The sequence below is a fragment of the Epinephelus fuscoguttatus genome, linkage group LG10 (assembly GCF_011397635.1).
Source record: "Epinephelus fuscoguttatus linkage group LG10, E.fuscoguttatus.final_Chr_v1".
Taxonomy (NCBI): Eukaryota; Metazoa; Chordata; class Actinopteri; order Perciformes; family Serranidae; genus Epinephelus; species Epinephelus fuscoguttatus.
The window spans coordinates 42430137-42452145 of NC_064761.1; the positions used below are offsets into that span (position 1 = coordinate 42430137).

Here is a 22009-nt window from a genome sequence, read left to right on the forward strand (position 1 = left end):
TGTACTTTCCTCAGTTATTTATATTACGTAAGCTTCCTCAATGATGCAGAAGAAAGCCTTTGCACCTGGTTTTCAGATAATGATACTCAGCAAATAAAAGTTACGCTCCTTTAAGGAAAAGGTGCTGTAGGTCATGAAATGACCAGTCTGTTTGCTTAGACCTCCAGTTTTGTTTGGGGACTTGCCAGGAAGTTGTTGTGAGAAGGAACAGGAAAGCCGTATTTGTCTTCATCAGGGAGACTTCAATTCACCTGTCAGCCTCGTTTTTAACAGGACATGGGAGATGTGTGCCAGACTTCAGGTCACTAGAGGTCAAAGACATCGCTATGAAGGCATCCCTCCTTTTAGCTTCTTTTCCTTTGGGACTCAAAGTCAACACAGTTACTGTTAGTGCTGCAGCATTCAGAGGGGCCCCCAAGCTTCTGCCCTTACAGTCTGCATTTCAGAGGATTTTAAAGGTTTCAGATGTACAGTGTCAGCCAAGGAGGAGTCAGTGTTGCAACAGTACATTGTTTTGTTTCATTCTACTTCATTTTCACTCCATTACAGCAGCAGCAGCTTTTTGATTCCTCTAAAGACATTCTCTCCTCAGTGCACTGACGTCTAGATCAGCTGTATCATATTGTTTTAATATAATACATAATCAGAGTTCAGATAAGACATGATATGACATTCCTACATTTGTCTCATAAAGAAAAGCCAATAGTTTAGAATGGAAGTAGGAAGCACTGCTTGGCTCTGATGGCTGGTACGACAGGTGCTCTTTGGCGAGGTTGGTAAAAAAGAGAAACCTAATTTTGGCTTAAAAAAAGAAAAAAGCAGAAAACAATATCTTGGAAGTCTCAAAATTAATACAGACAACTATCAAAAAATCTAGATTGCCTCTATTTTAAGAATACATGAATGAGATTACTTCACCTTTTCACCTGGAGACAAAGTGCCTCGCTTGTTTCCATGGTTTTCTGCATTAATTCGAGTCTTTCAGGATCTTTTTTGGCTTTCTTTCTTTCTTTTAAACCAATATTTATATAATAATATATTCACATAGAAGAAGCTGGAATCAGACAATTTCAACTTTTTCTTTCTTAAAAGATTACTCCAACTGATTAATTGATTATCAAATTAGTTGGTGATTAATTTAAAAGTTAACATTTAAATGGATGAATAGACTAATTGTTGCAGCCCCGTTGCAGGTTAATTCATACAACAAAATGCATCTTTGACGATTCTGTTCACTTTATGCTGTTTGTTAAAGATTATTTATCACTATTGTGCCAAAAATAAGAGCATATCCATGATCTTTGATCCATGATCCGTTTTTCTCCTCACTGACTTGGTCAATCCATGTGAAATTTGGCACAGTGGTAGAGGGTCATGGGAGGATGCCAATGAAGCAATATTACAAAAATTGGCCAAAGGGGGGCGCTATAGCAACCCACTGAAATGTCAAACTTTGAATGGGCATATCTCATGCCCCGTATGTCGTAGAGACATGAAACTTTGCACAGAGATGCCTCTCCTCATGAGGAACACATTTGCCTCAAGAACCCATAACTTCCGCTTATATAGATTTTCCGCCATTTTGAATTTTTTGAAAAACACTTCAAATGGATCTCTTCCTAGGAAGTTTGAGCGATCTGCATGAAACTGGGTGAACATAATCTAGGGAGCAATATCTAAAGTTCCCTCTTGGCAAAAGTTGGAAAACTTCCTAAAACTGAGCTTCTATAAGGCAATGAATATTGCGGAGGGCGTGGCTCATCACATAAAGGTGTAGAACATCTCAAGGGTTTCACCCATCACCACGCAACTTTGTAGGCATATGAGCACACATAATCTGAGGGGACCCCTCCATTATTGAGCCCATCAAACAAAATGGGGGCGCTAGAGAGCTCATTTCTTATCTAGGCCTAACCGCCATATGGATTTTTACTAAACTTGGTAGATATGTAGAACAGGACGCCTCAAGGTGACTGGAGAAATTTAACTCTAATTGGCAACTGGGTGGCGCTATAACAACAGAAAAATGCTTCAAAATGGCTAAAATGCGACCGATCGCTGTGGCTCCCCCTGTGGACCAATGTTGGTGTTGTTTCTAATGTTTGGTATGACTAAGTCATGGTATGGTATGCTGTACATAATCACGCAAACTGTCAGTGTGTCATTCTATCAGTCAGTCATTCTGTCTGTCCCACTTTTTTTTTCTCACTGACGTGGTCAATCTATGTGAAACTGCACATAGACATTGAGGACTGGCATAGGTAGAAGAGTTTGCCTGTCCTTTTTTAAGTGTATCTGTTCTTGTTGTGTAGACTGCAGCACTGAAGCAACACAATGATGTCCCCCTGTATACTGAGTATTGTATATGGAGAGAATTTGAACTTTGAAAACATTGTATTTAACAATGTTTAAGCTTACACGACCAAGAGTTCTGCCACTGCTTCCATGCAGTTACATTTGATGCATCCAACTATTACAGTTTCTCAGTCTCAGTCAATCCTCAGCGATACTTGGGTCATCTAAAGCAGTTGTGTAAAATGTCAGAGGGCCATGAAATAATTAATGGAATGGGGGTAGAAGGCCAAAAAGAGACAGTCATTCTTCTGTTAATCTGTTCACCACTCTGCATCACGAGGCAACATATTTGAGACCACTGCACTATAGTAACCCAGCAGCTACTCTGTAAAAGGCTGTTTTTCAGGGCCTGGAAAATACTTCAAGTCTTTAATGTCTCCGAAACTATTTCCTAACATGACCTTTAAGTCAGGTGCCTGTTCCAAAACTCTCATGAGGTCTGAAAGACAGGATGTTTTCAGACTTCATTACAGAGAGAACCAATAACAGCATGTTTAGTCAAGGTGGTCAGATGGAGACTTTGCTGTTGTGCTACCGTGGATGTTGTGGTTAATGAAGGAATGTGCTACGCCGCGATCCCCGAGAGGAAAGGATCTTACTTTATGAGATCTTAATCCTTTGTGATTGCACCAGAGGATACAAAGGGCTTGATGTGGCTTTGGGGAGGCAGACTGCACTTCCTTGTGTTTGTTATGCAAGACTTACCTGAATTCCATCACTGTATTGAGTTTTATTAAACAGCAGACTCAAGTCAAAACAACCTTTTCTCAAGTACAGCACGTGTAACTGAGATTTTTTTAAAGCTTGGACTTAACTTCAAAGCAACAATTAAATAGGGTCATTTTCCATTCCATAAATTTTGTGTTTCATCAACTCACCCTTGAAAGAAGTCTTTCCAAGGTTTTTCAAGGTTCAGGCTAATGAATTATTCCACCATGGAGCCACTGCGGTGAATGATGGAAACAGCTGACCTAATACATATTCCTGCTGGGACTCCCTCTCAATTTTCACTGTTTATGACCAAACTTGAGTCCGACCGAAGACACCGAGGCCTCGATGAATATTAACTGCATTTTAACAGCTCCAGAGGGAGTTAACGTGGAATCTGAATTCACCTTTAACCTTCTGAGTTCTACTTTGACCTTTGCCGTTACTTGTGTGTTTTTATTAGGTTAGAGCAGAGTAGCATGGGTTGGGTGTCAGTGGGAGAATATTACCGAGAGGTTTGTGCATTACAGATACTGGCAATGCTCCACTCTCTGTTGGGTGTTTGTATCTGAGCATAAAAACACACTTATGAATGGTGGCATTATTACTGAGCAAAATAAGGAAAGGTACGAGTGAGGACGGAGGAAACGCTTCAGTGAGTAGGAGAACAGGAGCGTGGTGGGAAACAGAGGGGCATGTCTTTGACATTATGACGCTATGTCTCAAATCTCATATTTCCCACATAAAACAGAAATGCCTTACAAATCGTGCGATGATATTAATCTCATCTGTGAGAGTTACTAAACAAGCCACTGTTATAACATTTTAAACCTGCAAATAAATCTTAATTGGGTGTTTCAAAACATAACCAAATGGTCCAAGATTTTCCATCCAAAACATTTATTATGTAAAAACTATATTTATACAATGAGAGGTTTTGTTTTCAGTTAGTTTCTGAATGTCAGAACAAGGTAGCATCAAAGGCAGAGCTGGACATATGCGTCATGACAGGGACAGGGGCAGGACGACCGCGACATTGAATTGCTTAAACACTTTGAGGGCAAGCAAATAGTCCTAATATATTTAAATGTCCCACGCTGAGAGAGTTGTAGCTGTTTCACCCAAACAGTCCTGGGTTGTGCAGAGTCAGAGTCTGCAACATGCGCTCAAAGTCCTGCACCGTCCATGGCTCTCTGTGTGTCTCTGCTGAAGCAGCACTGCTGCTGTCAGGGCTGATGCTCTGCGGGTCATTGAAGGTTATCAAGACATCTGTGGAGAACTGTGGCAGACGGAACAGACCCAGGTGAAGGGTCACTGTGTTCCTGGCTTCTTCGTTGAACTTGGACACACACTGTGTCCCGGTCAGCACCCAGGCAGAGCTGCAGTCTGACAGGGACAGCTCAGATTTGGGTAGCTGCACAGCACCGGGCACTTCAAAAGCACCTGGCTCTAGAGCTTTGTTACTGTCTGCGATGTCCTCAAAGTGATACCGGGCGGCGTCCTGGTCTGCCACCTGACCCTGGTACTCCACCAGCTCCACTATCAGGCTCTGGTCGGTGTGTTCATGGGAAAACACCTCCTGGTTGTCCGGGATCTCCCTCAGCTCACTGATGTCTTTGGCGTTGTGAGGGAGGACGGCTGACAGCGCTCCTCCAAACAGAGGATGAGGCTGATGAGCGCTGCCTCCAGCACACTGCATCTCTCTGGAGAAACACACACAAACACAGAGCGTGTTTTAAACCACCTGCAGTTACATTCACACCGTGTGCTTATAAACAACATAGACTCAGGAAAATGTTATAAAATATATGAATATACATAAAAGAAATACAAATAATATGTGTAGAGACCGCGTGATAAACGCGTAGCTTACCAACTGCAACTGCCAGAACTCACTTCCGGTCAAAGTTTGTCTTCTTCTTCTACGGCTTAAATTTAAGGCACGCTACACACAGGTCATGCGCACTGCTGCCACCTACAGGTGAGCCAAACACTCACCCTGAAAAGGCAGCGGCGAAATTATTATAAAAAATATTTGTGTAAGTATCAAAAGTAAAAATACTTATACAGAGTAATGGCTCCTGTGAGTGGCATATTAATATTTATAATAATAGTTGAGTCCTCTATACTTGGTTGAGGTGAAACAAATTATAATAAACTTCATGTAAGATAAGAACATAAATTACGTAAGAAATTGAGATGTAAAATAAAAATAAAAATGAGAATTATTAAAATAAGAGGTATTTACAATTTGTATAAAGGTAGAATTAAAAATATTAAAAATAGAAATAAAACATAAAAATACAAATAAAAATAGAAAAAAATAAATATGAAAAAATAAAGAATATCAAAATAAAACAATTAAACAGCAATTTAAGGCAACGTCACCAGATAAAGTGACATGGTATTATTCATAGCTGTGAGTTTATATGATGTGCTAAGACTGTATGGCATATTAACATAGTATAGTATGATACAGTATAAGATATGGCACAAGGTGCAATGTAATAATACTAATAATAGTAGTTGTTGTAATATTATTGATATTATTATTGTTGTTGTTTAATTTATAATAATTATTAATTTTATTTTATAAACTTTTAATATTTGAAATCATAATTAGTAGTTACTATAGCTGCCAAATACATTTATTGGTGCAAGAACTAGGCTACAATATTTACTTCTGACGTTTATTAGATTAGAAATAAGAGGTATATATAATTAGTATAAAAGTAGAAGTAAAAAATATTAACAATGAAAGAGCAATTAAAGACAACGATACCAGGTAAAGTGACATGATATTATTCATAGATTTTAATTCTGTGGAAAAAGTGTACATCAGAAAAATAAAAAGTGTGATTTAGTAATGACACTTAGTGTTGTCTGTATTATTATATTAAAACAGAAATATAATATGATGTGGTAAGACAGTATTAACAGAGTGTAGTATAATACAGTACAGTATGATAAGAGGCATAAAACACAGCGTAAGGTGCAATGTAATGGTACTATTAGTGATTGTTGTAATAAAAATAACATTATTATTATTATTATTATTATTGTCATTATATTGTTGAGTTGATTAATTTATAATAATTGTGAATTTTATTTTAACAGTTACTATAGCTGTCAAATATATTTTTTGGTGCAAAAAGTAGGCTATAATATTTCCTTCTGACATTTATTAGATTAGAGGTAAAAATTAGCTCAATCTAAATACTAAAATAAATTACATGAACAGAGGAGGGCTCACTTAAATTTACATGTATGTATTTATTAAAAGAAGTGTCAAAGAGTTGAATATCTCTACGATGGATTTGTATATCTGCTGCATATATGATAAAAATGAAGTGAAACATGTCCCCACGCTGTGTGCACATCTGCAGGTCCCTCTCCTCCTCCAGCTGTTTGTGTTCACTTCCTGGTCAGCTGACTCAGACGGAGACAAGACGAGCGGACCGCTAGCATCCATAATGATAATCCTGTTTCATCGCCCGGACAGCATTTGAAATGAAAGCGACAACACCGTAAAGCCACATCAGACCCTGAAAACCCAGGATTAACACCCGAGCCTCTGTGTGTTTGTGTGCCAACAGCAGACAGCGGATCTTGTGGGAAACAGCAGGTAGTTAGCTACGTTAGCATCCCTAGCTTAGCTTAGCTTAGCTTAGCTTAGTTTAGCTGTGGTAGCTAGCTCTGTCACTGAACCAAGCGGCCTGTCTGAACTAGCTATATTAGCTAGTGGCTAGCTGTGTTGGCGTTTACACTGGTCCCTTTTCACTTAAATTATTAAGGTGTAGTGGTGTTAATGGTTACAATGTGGTAGACAGCGATATTCTGGCGTATTTAAATTAATGCTAACAACCAGATTAACCAGCTAAAGTTGTCAACGGCTGTGACATAACCGGCTAACTTACCATTCCTGATACCAGCTGTGCTCCTGAGATGTCAGTTTCATTTTCAGTTCTGGCTCCTTTAAGGAGTCCTTGTTCGGACCATAGAGCCATTACAGTATTACAGTAGTAGTAAAACAGCTAAATATAGCTGTACTTAGTGAACACAGCATCTTCTTTTTTTAACCTCTTAAGAGGAAAACAAGTTACAATCCATATATTGATTGTGCTCATCAATAATCTACAGTTCTCTTCTTGTGGTCATCATGATGCAATTTCCTCAGTTCTTTTGTCCAAACCTGGCATCACTTTATCTATATATAATTTCCATGTTATAAATTACAACTTTGAAATGAATCCAATTCTGCTTTGTTTGGATTGCACCTTTTAAAGTCCTCTCTCCTGCAGCCCTAACATGTTAGACTTGGCTTCTCCTCTTTCTCTCTCTGTGTCTCTACACGCTGTCGCCGCTTCAGAGCGAGCCCTGTCCCCTGCTTCTCTTCACCTCTGTTTACTGGAAAGTTCCTCTCCTCTCCTGGCTACTGAAAGGCCTTTTTTCCAATCGCAGTGCCAGAAAAGGACGCTGCTGTGAAAGCCACAGTGTCAGACTGAACTGGATTCAATGGTATTAGTTGTATTGTTGGATTGAGAGAGGCTGTGTGTGTGTGTGTGTGTGTGTGTGTGTGTGTGTGTGTGTGTGTATGTGTGTGCGTGAGACTGCTGTGTTTTCCTCTCCTGGTGGTTAAAGAAGGGCCTGAGGATCACATGTTGTTTAGTTCAGTGTCACAGAGGCACTTTATTGAGGCACTGTTTTGTTTTGTTGCACTGTTACATATGGTGTTTGGAACAAGTAACACCCAAACACAGACTCGAGGGGGTATAATTGGAAGAACAGCATGTTTTCCACATCTGACATGGTTGGGTTTTTTACCCAAAGGCACTCAGAGCAATGATGGTATTTCCTTTCATGGCTAGTCAGACTGAGTGCCTGCTCCTAGCAGAAATATTAGGAATAAAGACTGCTAAATAGGTGTTTACTGACGAGGCATAGTAGAGGAGAGGAACAGTATTTCACAGACAGCTGGCGTAATGGAACTACCACTTTTTTTAAAACATGTTCCAGAGGTGTGTATTAGATTGCACAGGAAATGAATGAAATCACCACTGTGACTAATAATGAAGTCAGGCTGTTTACCAGCATGTGTTGAGACTAGAGGCATCCTCATATTGCTTGACCATGACCAGACTTATTAATGCATTCACTACTGATTGAGTTTAGATTTACGGTCTGACTCTGTTCATACACTTAATGCTTTGTTCTCCATGTTCTGCTCACAACCATAACCTGGCCGTAGCTATGCCTGCAAGCTCAGTCTCTCTGCCTACGAATATTAGAGTGTTCTCATTTAGCAGGCAGCCATGTGTGACACTCATGATCAGCAGGAGCATTGTGGCTTGGTGCAGGTGTGCCAAAGACGGTCCATGTCATGATTTTTCTCTCTTCCTGTCCTACAGAGGGAGCCAGATCGGGAGGAGCAGTCTGAAGACAACATGCCCCCCAAGTTTAAACGACACCTCAATGACGACGAGGTCACAGGATCCATTCGCAGCGAGAGGGTGAGACACGGGTGGAGGTTGTGGTGGTGTTTGGGTTTTGGCTCGTCATCAAGAAGCAGGGGATGGAGGAGGCACACAGAATACAGGATGGGAAAAGACAGTACCTGATGATTTAGAAACTGACAGTGTGCTGTAATCAGGCTGAGGTTTTGATACACTGTAGAAGATGCCTGTGAAATCAGTGTTGATGGAAAAACTGAAGGAAAAGTGTGGGAATGCACAAAAGAGCACATCTTTGATGGAGGTAAAGTGAAGAAGCTGCTGTAGCCAAGTGTCTGGTTCTCATCAAAGTGAGCATCCCCTCCCACCCACCTCCACCTTCCCTGTCCTCTCCCTTGATTCTCGATTCCAGTCAGTCCTCTGTTTCTCTGTGTAATCCTGTTTGCTATTGTGTTGATCTGGGCTCAAAGCAAAGCTTACGGGGAGACTTGCATAACAAATCGCTCCCTTCCACCTTCCATGCTTTCCCCTAAGTGCCCAACCCCCTGCCCTCTGATAATAACTACCAGTTCTCCCTCATGTTTCCCATCCGAGACAGTGGAAAGAAAGAGAGAATGACGTTGTACAGAAGGAGAGTGTTAGTCCCTAGACTTATAAAGGTCTTTATCGTCATATGGCCTCCATTCTCTGTGCTTTTATTTGCAGATGATAGTGTATTTACAAGACTATGTCTACACTGGCATGGCATTGGCTTGCAGCTGTCAACATTACAGGATATTCATGGAGTTTCCTTCTCTCAGATCTTTGCAGTGGGCAGTGTGTGATGACTGTTAAAAGCTGATGACCAGGACTGAAAAGTTTGAAATTGAACCTAAATTACGACTGAACCACCTATGCATGCTGTAAATCAAATGCAATTGCTCCTAAATTTATGGAACAACACACTGCGTGGATGCCACGCCTCTCATTTTCGTTATAAAAAATCTCTAGTAAAGACCTTGCTACAGAAGGATAATGCATTAACTTGAGGAAAAAAGTGCTCTTTTTCTAAAATTAACAAGATTATTATTTTAGAATTATATGAAATGTTTTCATAGAAAAACATCTGCTCAGAAAAATGAGAATTTACAAGATTATGATCTAGAAACAACAGCATTTTTTCCCCATGAAAACCTCTCTCACAATTTTGAGATAATCTCATTAATTCTGAAAAACAAGGCACATTTTTCTCAATTAAATGCATTATATTTCTGTACCTTTCTCTCCCCGTAGTAGGAAGTATAGTCCTCCTGCCTGCCATCCAATATGAAACAGAGTCTTACTGTCTTCCTGGTCCAGTTTTCCCTCCTGTGAGAATTTAATGCAGCTGTCCTCACTAATTCTCTATGAATAGCACTTTACACAAGGCGCTTTCCGCTCCTATTAAAGCCATCGGTGGTTCAGAAGTGATCATCATGATGGCGTTTTTGGGAGATAATCTACCTTGGGATCCCAGTAAGAACAGAGAGTGGCTCTATGCTTTCGTTGGAATCTGTTCACGTCCGTTTTGGCCTCCCTGCAAACGGAACATCACTGTCAGATTTTGATGTTGAGGAGCCGTAGAGAGCACAAAAGGAAGAGTTTTTATTGAGGTTTGGCAGGCAGGGCAGCAGAGTAACATGAGGCTTTTATTTTTCAGTAAGTCATCATAGTGTAAGTGCACTATGACAGCAGAGTATTTAGGCGTATCTGCATATCTGCTGACAGAAAAAGCATCTATTGATCCGTACAGTAGCTATATGGTCCCAGGAGGTCCGTTTTTATATCGGCAGCACTGGTTGTGAGTGCCAGGAGTGAACTCTGTTTGGGCCTTTCAGCTGACAAGATGCTTGTACTGGAACCTTTTCCTGAGCCAAGTCTGAAATCATTCAACTCAGTCATTCAGTATCAAGAGCTTACCCTTATCTGACCTCTGAACTTTTCCTTCTTTACAGAGGAACCTACTGGAGGAGGACTCAGATGAGGAGGAAGACTTCTTTCTGTGAGTTTGTTTATATTCTATTCAGGCACTGAGCTTATTGTAAATAAATCAAAAATAATCAATGTACAATTTACCTACATAATGAGAGCAATATTGCTAACATGGTTTGTGAAAACAGACTACACACAATCAGCAGCAAAATAAGTTGTTATGGTTCCTAAATTAAATTAGTGACTGGGCTTCAATAATACCTATTTTCCAGGAGAGGACCCACGGGACCCAGATTTGGACCTCAGAATGACAAATTCAAGCAGTAAGTACGAACACATTCCTCGTCCCAACTAAAAGCCAGAGGGTCAGAGTAGTTTTGCCAGCACTCTTAGTTTTGGTGTTGGTGTTATGCAACTGCGGCTCGTCATGTTTACCAGAAGCTGCAGGTTTATAGCAGATTGTGTAAGAGAGGCTGCCATGTGCAGGTTATTGTGTAACCTTCCCAAGAAGTCCTGGTCCCTCTGCAGTCTGTTTCCACATGTACCTGCAGTCAGAGGCGGCCAGAGAACAGAAGTTCATTGTTGAGACAGTCTGGCACCCAGAGTCTCCAACCTCTGTTCATACTGGACAGTTTGTCAGTATTGTGAGCACCCGAAACAAGATGCCATCATTACGGAATCCAGGAATGTTGGGTGCACTTTGCCTGGACTCTTCACCTCTGTGTCTGAACCCTGAGGTCAGGACCTCATAGTGTGTTTATGTGTGTTTGTAGCGGCCCATGCTTCTCTGTGTCCCCCAGTCCCTGATGGTGTGTTTTGCTCTGGCTGTAGTTTTGCATGTTTACCATCTTCAACATGCAATCAAGCTGAAGTCCAAGACTGATCATTTCCTGCAGCTCCTTGTCTGAGACAATCAGTGTAATGACGCTGGAAAATGTGATCAATTGTGAAAGAAAACAAATTCCTTTGTCGTGTATCTTCTGTCTGAGCCTCTCCGCCTTTTGTATTCCTTTGCCAATGTGATCTCTCCCGCTGACTGTGCATCTCTCCAAGAGGTATTGCTGAGCATTACTTTGAAATAAGAGTGACTGAATGGTAATCTGGAGTAGTCATGCCATGCTCAGGTGTGAGCACCGTGAATAAAGAAAAGGTTTAAATATAATTCTGCAGATACTGAACAGGTGCAGGCAGGTCACCGTGAGGCTGAAAACCATCTGACAGGCTTTTTATTGCCTGCCAGCTGGACAGGTCTAGATATAGAGGAGAGGACATTGTTGGGGAAACAGATGCTTTGTGCTGTTGTGGGTTCCCACAAAAAAAGATAAATCTTTGACGAATCCTACCTTTTATCATACATGATTCATGCATTATTTATGATTCTCTCACCAACCTGTGTCCTCAGGGTGCAGTCGCAGGTTGATGAGGTGATCGATGTGATGCAGGAGAACATCTCCAAGGTGATAGAGAGGGGCGAGCGGCTCGACGACCTGCAGGACAAGTCGGGTGAGTCACATTAGGACAGCGTGTGTGTCCATATGTTCAAAATATGTACACATACATATGTTACATACTCTACAGGGAATGTTTTATCAGTCTCGTTTGTTTGAATGGTTAGTTTCCACAAGTAGCTCACAGATGGTTTGCACACGGCTCTGAGGATTGTTGTCCTCACTGTATGGAGGCCTATCTGGGCAGTTTCTTATGTTAATGGAAACATTCCTGCAATGTGCATCGATTTGAAAAGGAGAACATTTGTTGTTGAGGCCCAGCGATCCTAAATGTGTCTTTGGATCAAACTATTAAGGTTGAGGTATGACTTCATTGTTGTTCAAAATCACTGGTGCAAACCTGCATATGGGACAAACTTCATTTCAAGTTCAAGAAAGAAAAGACAAATGATCAGCTACAGGCTGTGCCGTCCTCTCTGGCGGAGTGGATGCAGTTTGCATTGAACTAGGGCAACAAATAATGATCGTCAGTGAACTGTCAGTAAATATTGAAAAATGCTGTTAGAATATTTTAATTTTCAATTGTCTTGTCTGGCCCACAGTCCACAACTCAGATATATTCAGTTTACAAACACGCAGAAAACCATGAAATCCTGATATTTGAGATGCTTGAACCACCACATGCTTGTCAATTTTTCATTAAAAAAATGACTGAAACGATTATTTGATTAGAAAAACAGATGGCAATAACTTTTTTGTCAAAAGACTAATAAACTAATTGACTACTTTTTGCACAGGGTTCATCAGAGATCATGAGATACCTGGAAAAGTCATGAAATTAGAAAAACTGTTTTCCAGGCCTGGAAATGGTTTGCAATTAAAGTCAGAGCAAAGCAAAAATAAATACGTGTAATGAGTTTGTCACCCCACAGAAAAATGCACACAGCCACAGTTGAATGATTAAAAAAGTCGCCAAGTTTGTGAAATTGCTTTTCAAGATCATGAAATAAATAGGCTTCACTGCTCTGAGACGCTGGGGGCACGTCTGCTGAATGTGCTGAAGCCGCGTCACAGGAACACTGCAGCCTCTTTTACATGTAGCACTACAATGGATGCTCCATCCGTTAGCTGTATTGGACTTGTACAGTCGTACATGTTTGAGCCACCAGAGTCAAAATCAAGTTCAGAGTCAGAGGACACTGGCCTGCCTGAAAATACCAGGTTGATTATTTAGAGACAATACTGTCTCTAAATAATCAACCTGTTAGCCAATTGTCAATTCTAGATATCCTGATTGTAAGGCTAAGTTAGCCTTACAATCAGGATTCAGATATCTAGAATGTCTGACCACTGTAGTAGATCTTTAATCCACTTGGAGAGGCGATGGCTGAAGGGGCATGACAGCACTCAAACCCTCATTTATTCAGATATCGCTCGGTTCAGGCAAAACTATTATCAGACATACCTATAAAACAGTTTGTTTAACAAGACATAAAAGCATATAGATGTGTCAAAATTGTAACCTTAACATGCGTCTAATTGTATTGATATCTGAGGGATCTCTGGTTTGACCTTTTGCAAAGTACCTGTATGTGCCGGTCTGGCATTGGGCGTAAATATGCAGGTAGTTGGAGGCAGAAATGTCTAAGAAATGAGTAAAGTTAGTAAGTGCTATCAGTTGCTTATCCTAAGAGGCCTGGGAAGTATGTTTTGAATGATGTAAGGCTGTGAATATTGTTATGGAAAATGTTTTAAAATGTACTGGTTACAATGTGTGGGAACCCTGTTTGCAGCTGTACATTAAACCTTTCAGAAATCTGTGATAAATGTCACATAATTTAAGTCCAAAAATCAACAAAACACCAACGTTGTCAGCAGTAGCGGGTGCCTGCATATAAATCCGCTCAGCACACTTTAAAGGTGTTAATGATATGTCCAGGTTTAGTGTTTTACCAGGTGTGTGTCTGGAGGCTTTTGACAGGTCTCACACTCTCATACACACAGCCCTGCTCTTTGTTTTTACTCGGTGCATATTGAGCAGGTGTGTGAAATGTGTTTAGCTCGCTCTGTTACTCAACTTCACACACACATGCAAGGCTTTCAACAGGACTCGCACAGGTCGTCTTCTCCCCCAGAGATAGAGATAAGGCTGAAGTGCTTGTGTCTCTTCCCAGTCCATTAGGTCTAATCATGACACACACAGATGTTATATAACTGCTACTCCGTCATGTCCACCGGCCAACCAAGGCAATGACGCACATCTGGAGCACATTTGTGTGTTTGCACGAGTCTTTGTGTATATGCGAGTCTTGCTGTATAATGTGTGTGGCCGATTGCGTGTCTCTGCAGTGTGTGTTGTCCTTGCACAATATAACATCCCATGATTGACGTGCAGTTTGCTCTCTGATCTTTGTGCAGGTAACCTGTTGTTAAATCTGTCAGATTAACGAGCATCTTTACAGAGGCCACGTCTGAGCGCTTCTCTTTGTAGTAGCGGCGGGTCGTTAACAGGCACATGGGCGTGGAAGCAGCACACACATGACAAACACAAAGACTCTAAAGAGGGACAGGGGCTTGGACAGGCACAGCGCTGCACGCTAGGGAGCTGTAACCTTCCTGTTAACATGCATAAACATCAAGTTAACAACAGTATCCAAGAAACAGAGAGCAGCGTGGGTGAGCGTTTTGCAGAGGGATGTCACGACAAGGACAGAGGGGAGGAAGTTTGAGGAAATGTGTTTTTGCTCCGCTGTGTATAAATTCAGCAAGTTGTTGTTCACCATTTAATACCAGTAGTTAACATTTAAAAAACCTGTTCATTGCAGTGATCTCACCAGCAAGGCTTACGTAACTCTCACACATTGTAACTGCACATGCACGACGCAGAGCCAGGCAGTTTTGAGTCACCTTAAACAACAAAGTCAAAACAATAGCCTGGTTATTGTTTACATGGTGATTAACAGACTGTTTTTCCCTCTCCTCCAATTTGTTTTGCCCTCACGTGTCCTTGTCTGTGCTGCACTCACGTCATATCCCAGAGAGCCTATCAGACAACGCATCTGCCTTCAGCAGCAGAGCCAAACAGCTGCACAGGAGGATGTGGTGGAGAGACATGAAGGTGGGCTCTCTGTCTGTTTTATGTGTGTGTTTAAGCCTGTGACACCTTCACACTGTCTCTTTATTCACTTTCATTGACATTTTAGCCAGACGTTTTTAGTATTACAAAGAGTGTGTTTAAGTAGTTGGTTACTGTTATAAAAAAATGACTTGCTGAAACTGTCACTACATCCACACATTGATACACAAGACACATAATCTGTGACAAAAATCATGTCCCTCCTCCTTCTAGTGCAGTGCTCCTCAACCTTGTTTGCACCAAGGACCCCTAAATTGATGCACGTGAAGGTCATGGGCCCCCATTTGATAAGATTTCACTTCAGGGACCTGAATCTGGAATTTGGGTTTTAGATATGATTAAGACCAGAATTCTATAGTCATCGCCTACAGTGAGGAGATAACCATGAAGACAGTGAAACCTATCAGCAGTAGTCACTCTTATGTCTCCGACTCACATTGAGCTCACTTCTATAGTGAATTAAATAGTAAAAATATTTCTAGGAACCCCCTGAAACTCCCTCAAGGACCCCCTGGGGGCCCCAGACCCTTGGTTGGGAACTACTGTCCGAGTGCCCCTAATGGCATTTGATAGAATTCACAGTAGCTGAACAAAAACAGTCAATCAGAACTGATGTGTCTCCAACGCAGCTGTCAATATGTCAATCAATGCTCGAGAACTGCAGTCACACTTTCAGACTAGGCAGCGTTTTAAAAAATATGATGATATATGATATGATCAAGATTCTGTTACTGCATTGCCTGTTTCTCACCACAGATGTTTTCAGAAACATAATTTAGTGTTTTAATTTAATTTAACTAACTAACTAAATAAAGAAAGAGTTTGGGCGGGGTTGTTGTCACTCACTGCTCCGCCCAGCACTCGCTGTATTTCCTCATCAGCTGTGACACAGATGGAAGTCTGCACCTCGTCTTTTGTCCACAGAACGAGGCTGCACGCCCACATTTTCACAACAAAATAGAACAGGCTGCAGTGAGAGTCTCTCTCCATGGGATATTTCAAAATAGCAGCTTTGTGCATTTAGTCCTTCTCAGGCAAGCTCAGGGGTTTAGTGTTGCTGTAGCCCACAGGAATGACGCTCCACAATGTGGTTGTTTTCTCAAAATGAGGACTGGGATGCATGCCGTCTCGGTCCAAATTACACTTGAAGATCCACTCATTACTAAAAGTTTCTGTCAGATAAAAACTAGTAAAGTAATGGTCAAAGTTGTCACAGTGAAATTTAAGGTGTGCTGATGGATTCACGTCATCAACTCATGCATTGAGTAGCATTACAAGTTAACGTTCCACCTTAAAAGTTGCCAGCAGTCGGCCCAGTGAATGAAGTTATTTTTACTCAGACTCCAGCTGCTGTGAGAGGCAGCAAAACATCCTTTCATTTTATAGTTACAGTTTACTAATGAAACTCTCCACAGTATGAACAGTGGTTACATGAGCCTCAAAACCAGACACAACTCAGCCCTGAGCAGAGTGACCGTCCTCTACTGACCAATCAGACTGCAGTGTTCACAGCTCCACCTTTTAGTACCAGATCTGTGTGCTAGGTACCCCAACAGAGGGGGGACCAAACATGGAGACGGTACAGAAAGGCTCCATTAACTTTTCACAGTGGAAGTGTACCGAATTGAACTGAACCGTACTGCCCGGTGGAAATGGGGCTTTAGAAGCAGTAGGAGTCGTCAGAGGAGCGTGATTTTTTTCCCCCACAAATTTCTGTCTCATGTACTACTGTCAGGATGTAATGAGAGTTTCAGCAAATATGATGAAGTGGGTTTTTTACCCACTGTGTCTTTAATGTGTGCTGTTTCTTCCACAGATGAAGATGATTATTGCCTTGGTAGTTGTTGCTCTCCTGCTCATTATCATCAGTAAGTATTAGACCACACACACTAGCGCAGTTGACGTTTACATACACGTGCAGAACTTGTCATTGAATATTCCTTCTCTCTTTCAGTTCCAGTGATCCTGCGATATCGCTAGTGTCTGACGAAGAGGATGGGGGACAAACCTCTTCTCCCTCCTTCTCTGTCTATCTCTGTCTCTCTCTCTCTCTTCTTTGCACACAGTCCTCCACTCCAGCTAGGGGGCGCCAGCCAGCCTCCCACATCATCCCCAGCGTCGGCCTGTGTACCCTCAAGGATCTGGCCTCTACTCGCCCTTAGTACAGATCTTATCATCGGTGTTTCCACATATATCTGCTATGAGATCAGCGCTAAGGCTCGGTTTGATCCCTGCTTTGAAAATAAGCCGCAGAATGGGGGGACACAGGAGACTTGTGGGGATATTTTAATGCAGTTTGGGAGAAAACACTGACTCTCAGCCCTCTAGTCAACGTGAAGGAGTGCTCCATGCCATGATACATATCACGTGTAGGGACCTGTCTTTGCCTTGACCACAGGGAGACTCCAGGTCCTGCATATTAATCATATAGATAGATACTGTAAAGGCAGGGAATCCATGCCCAACCGTCTCTCTTAGTTTAGCTGGTCTGAATCTGCTGCAGCAGCCTCATATAAAGCGGGCTTAAACATTTAGTGAATGAACCTCAGATGTCTACCCATGATTCCTTGTGTGCCAACTTCTCACCGCCCGAGGATGAGAGCGTTTATAGGGAACATTTTGTGAACACAAGCACATTTCACCGCTCAACACGAGGCGAGGGAACATCTGAGGTTCATCTGTGTCGTCAAACGGTGGCTTCTTTTAATCATCAAAAAAGTCTCTGACAGGAAAGTGATTTCACGTATCAGGTATGTTTCCTCCTCAGTACAGATGATGGGAAAAGGGCCAAGAAAAGGAAGGTCATCTGTTCAGAAAACATCCTGCTTTCTAACATTCATCCACTCCGTAAATCACCACTCTCCATTTCCGTCTGCCTCTTGATAGCTTGTTATACTGTATAGCAGGACCACATCGAAGCAAAACATCCAGGTTATGAATGTCTCCTCACCAACTTTCTGGGTTGCGCCGAGCTCTGGGCCAGTTTGGTCACGGCTGTCCTACTTTCCCGCTAGTGACATAAATCTGTCTCTCACTCTGCAGATGGTTCTGTTTGGTTTCTAATACTGCTTCTGTCTTTTTCTCCCCACTAATTTAAGTTCTTATTTCTGCTGATCGCTCAATGTGATGCTTGTATGAATGCTGGTATTCCTGTCGCCACAGAAGGGACAGTTTGTGTCTCTGTACTGTTACATTATAAGCAGGGGTAATTTTAAGTGATGCAAGTTAAAAGTTGAGCTGTGAAACAAAACTTAGGTGTCATTGTGTCCCGATTTATTAACTGTATAATACATTGAAACTCTACATCGTCATTTTATTATTTTTTAAAGTAATTTATTTTAGCTGTAAATATTGATTCTGTAATGATGTACAATACTCTGGCATTGCATTGGAAGACTGTGATATACTGATCCTTTTTGCTCTGAAATAAAGTGATTTTAAAGGGCTTCTGCCTGGTTTCATCTGGTTTGAACTGGTCATCCTGGGAGGAGGAAATCAGAAAAGAAGAGTGAGGAAGGAGAGAGCAGTCAGAGGGGAACACAGAAAAGTTTGAATAGGTTGATGGAAAGAAAGAAGATGACTGGAGGTGAAAAGGGAAAAACTAATCACCATGCCATCCCTCCTCGTCCAGAGCTTTCTTTTATCTCCTCTCATTACCCAACTTTTTTATTGGTCTGTGACTTTACTGGCAGTGTGGAGTCCCAAGATGGCACTAAAGTTTGACGAAACTGGAGGCCGTGAAGTGATATTGTTCTGACAGACCCGCCGTGTTCACCCTCTCTGGACCGTAGACACAAACACAAACCGACAGCTCTTCCCTTTGCTCAGCCAGCAACTCTTCTGAGGGAGCAGAAATTAAATTGGCCCACAGGGGTCTTCTCCTTCATTGATCTATGGCAGATGGTCTTCCAGCTCACACTAGTTGCTGGTGTGCACAGCAGGGGGTGACGGTCTTATTTCAGCTTTGAAGATGAAGAGGAGAGAGGGTGTTTCAAGTCATAAACTTGCCGAAATGATATAGCTGCAGTCTGCATACAATGCTGCTAAACTACAGTGAAATCAAAGGTAGTAAAGTCCTGGTTGGACAAGTGGCTGTAAAACGTTACAGCTCTTTTCAAGACTCACAGATACAGGTCATTTGCTTTAAGTGCAAAGTGGACGCCTGGAGGTTTGATTTAGCTTCTGGTCGGTACTTTGTCTACAGGGGCGGCCTCAGAAATTCTTAACAGGGGCGGGCAGATGGGGCCACTGATGGGGTGGCACTCCAAAAACAAAGGCTGTAATTGAGTTTCAGGAATTCAATTTTGCTGTTGTATTTAGGCCAGCTGAATATGTCGTCAGTAAGAAGATACCTGCCACAAAGAAGGTTCACAGGCTGAGATCAATGCAAAAAAAAAAATTCTACTTATTTAGGACATCTGTGCAAAAAAAGACAAAAAAAAGAGATAAAAATGACAAATAAAATTTTTTAAAAAGTGAATAAAATTAGCAGCAAACATTTCAGGTATTGTCTTTCATCAGTGCTACTGACATAAGTGCTTCACAGAGCAGATACAGACACAGACAGATTACCACCAGGTGTGGTCAATCAGCCAGCTGCTGCCACTAATTAGATGAGATGGACTCTGGGGAGCAGAGGCCTGACTACTAAATCACAATGACCTGTCCTATGAGTATTGTGCCATTCACAGCACCCTCAAACACCAATGTATGATAGCAGAACATATATGAATGTCCAAAAAACACAGCTATACACAGAATAATTTAAAACAAAAGAAAGAAGAAAGTTCAAAATACGACAAAGCATATCCAAAAGGAGAGAGATGCATCATTTCCACACAGCTCTACAGTATGTATGTGAATTAACAGGAAGTCCTTTCCTTTTTATTAGAACCTCCATGACTTGTTTGTGAAACTACACCTTCCGTTTTTTTACGATCCAGAATTTCCATCGGGTATTTTGAACAAAATTAACTTTTGCAGCAGATTTCGGACGAACCGTGCGCACTGTGCCAGAGGAAGTTAGCATAAAAACAAATTAGCTTATAGCTTGATGAATGTAATACGGCTATATTTAAACTTTTTTTTTGAGAAGTCTGATGGCATGTTTAGCCAGCCAACATAGCATGCTAGCTGTGTAACCTACAGAGCAGTGGTTCCCAACTGGTGGAACATGCAGGGCAGTAGTCACCATATACATTGAGGGGGGACATGCCCCCCCCCCCAATATATAACTGAAACTAAAAAACAAACAAACAAAAAATAATAATAAAAAGTCCAGGTTCTGCTGTTTAATTTGATGTGCAATATCGCTATATTCTTCGTGTTGAGTGCATTGTTTCACACTGTGTTTGCAAAGTCGTTCTCAAAGGGTTTCCAACAATTTGGGCAACCCAATAATAGAAGACGAGTGCTCATTCTTTGTCAAAATTCTTTGTCAAAATACGTTAAAATCACGTGTTTAACAGGGAATTATTCAAAATTTTCCCAAGGGAGAAACCCCCCCAACCCCCAGATAAAAAATTATTCACACTTCAGAGCTAAAGCCCCGGATGTTTTCCAGCACAAAGCTTTTACTTTGAAGTGCCGTGTCCTGCTGTAAAGTGAGTGACTAACCAACAGCTACTTGACAGAGACACCAAACTAGCTCGACGACATGAGCAAGCGCAAGTATGACACCAGATGTGTTTAACTGTGTGGACCACTGCTATAGAGTGTGTGCACCACTGATCAACTACTGTTACTGCTCCATGTGCATATTCCACAAGTTTAGACAGTGAAAAAACACTCACAATTAACTCTACTGCCATTTCTGTGATGGCGTTTTTATCCCTCTATGAAGCATTTCTTTGTGTTGAACACTAGTATAATACTGAAATAAGGACACACAACAAAACTGTGGAAACGATGAGTTAAGGAATCGCATACTGATAGATGTTCGTGTCTTATTTTAGAGGCAATATTACCAATTATCTGATGTGCATAGACTTATACCAGCACAGTTAACATTCCCAACAAACCCGTTAATGTGTTATGTATCTATACATGTTAGGCAACTTATCACTCTTCACATAGACTGGTTTATTTTTCCTTTAAAGGACTAATATACAGCTTTAATCGTGGTACCCATAGAACCCATTTTCATTCAGATATAATGAGGTGAGAGTTCAAGGGGCTCCTTTGAAAATAGCTGTGACAGTTACATCGCCAAAATGTAGCCTAACTTTGGAGCGTAATTTAGCCCCTGTGCTGACAAGCTATGCAAACATGGTTGTTACTAATGGATGCCTTACGTTGTCTAGTTTTACAAGATACCACTTCATGGTAGCTTAAAAAATGTGCTCACCACAGCGTCTGCAGTGACGCAATTTCAGCCTCAAATTATTTCTGCATGGCAGGGCCTGTAGGAGGAGCAGTCATTATATCAGGGTGGCCAAGGCCCCCCAAGCCCACCCTTGGAGGCACCACTGTTTGTTAAGCTGAATGCAAGGGAAAAGAATGTTTCAGTGTTACACTAGACTGCATATTTGTGCATGAGAGGAAATTTGTATGCTCTCTACGTGTGGAGAACCGCCCACACTGGCAGCAAAGCATGTTTTGGTCCTCTCTTAGGGGCTCATACAGGATGACTTCAGATTCCCGACATAGCGGCAGTTATTTGAGTCATATAACAGTGAATTTGACTCACAAGAGAGAAGAGTGGACAATGTGCCAAGCAGCATTAGTCAGTCACACACACACCCTGTCCAGTGCAGAGATCAGGGAGAGGTGGATGTGTTGGTAGCTAGAGGACGAACAGAATACATTTCCATGTGATACACACGGGATATAGTGAATAAAACATTGTTCATATGTTAAAACACTCCTGATACTCCATTTTTTACCTCTTTCTCACTCCTCCTACTTTCCGAGGAGATTCTTTCTTCACTCGTTTTCTCCTCTTTTGTCTCCATTTCTGTTTA

The 22009-nt window shown here is 41.5% G+C and overlaps 2 protein-coding genes across 4 annotated transcripts; one reads left to right on the forward strand and one right to left on the reverse strand.

Annotated features, from left to right (window-relative positions):
• Positions 1-3946: 3946 nt before the first annotated feature.
• On the reverse strand, positions 3947-7198 carry rangrf (RAN guanine nucleotide release factor). Of its 2 annotated transcripts, none has more exons than XM_049588228.1 (2): positions 6981-7198; positions 3947-4766 (listed from the first exon to the last, which is right to left on the reverse strand). In XM_049588228.1, the coding sequence occupies exon 2, from the start codon at positions 4760-4762 to the stop codon at positions 4181-4183; it is 582 nt and encodes a 193-aa protein (XP_049444185.1). In that variant the 5' UTR covers positions 4763-4766; positions 6981-7198; the 3' UTR covers positions 3947-4180. The 2 variants fall into 2 exon arrangements, with proteins under 2 accessions (XP_049444185.1, XP_049444184.1); XM_049588227.1 differs by lacking the exon at positions 6981-7198 and adding an exon at positions 4937-5141.
• On the forward strand, positions 6226-18492 carry vamp4 (vesicle-associated membrane protein 4). 2 transcript variants are annotated; one of them, XM_049588231.1, is made up of 9 exons: positions 6226-6688; positions 7433-7581; positions 8472-8573; positions 10487-10533; positions 10736-10786; positions 11866-11966; positions 14950-15029; positions 16864-16915; positions 17002-18492. In XM_049588231.1, the coding sequence occupies exons 2-9, from the start codon at positions 7579-7581 to the stop codon at positions 17025-17027; spliced, it is 462 nt and encodes a 153-aa protein (XP_049444188.1). In that variant the 5' UTR covers positions 6226-6688; positions 7433-7578; the 3' UTR covers positions 17028-18492. The 2 variants fall into 2 exon arrangements, with proteins under 2 accessions (XP_049444188.1, XP_049444189.1); XM_049588232.1 differs by lacking the exon at positions 7433-7581 and having other exon boundaries at positions 6233-6688.
• The last annotated feature ends 3517 nt before the right edge of the window (positions 18493-22009 follow it).

What these genes read in the sequence shown, in the direction of transcription:
- vamp4 (XM_049588231.1), top strand. An exon ending in CAGAATGACAAATTCAAGCA is followed by an intron (nt 10,787 to 11,865) that starts GTAAGTACGAAC and finishes CTGTGTCCTCAG; the next exon opens with GGTGCAGTCGCAGGTTGATG. An exon ending in TGTGGTGGAGAGACATGAAG is followed by an intron (nt 15,030 to 16,863) that starts GTGGGCTCTCTG and finishes TTTCTTCCACAG; the next exon opens with ATGAAGATGATTATTGCCTT.
- rangrf (XM_049588228.1), bottom strand. Translation starts at nt 4,762, where the DNA reads ATGCAGTGTGCTGGAGGCAGCGCTCATCAGCCTCATCCTCTGTTTGGA.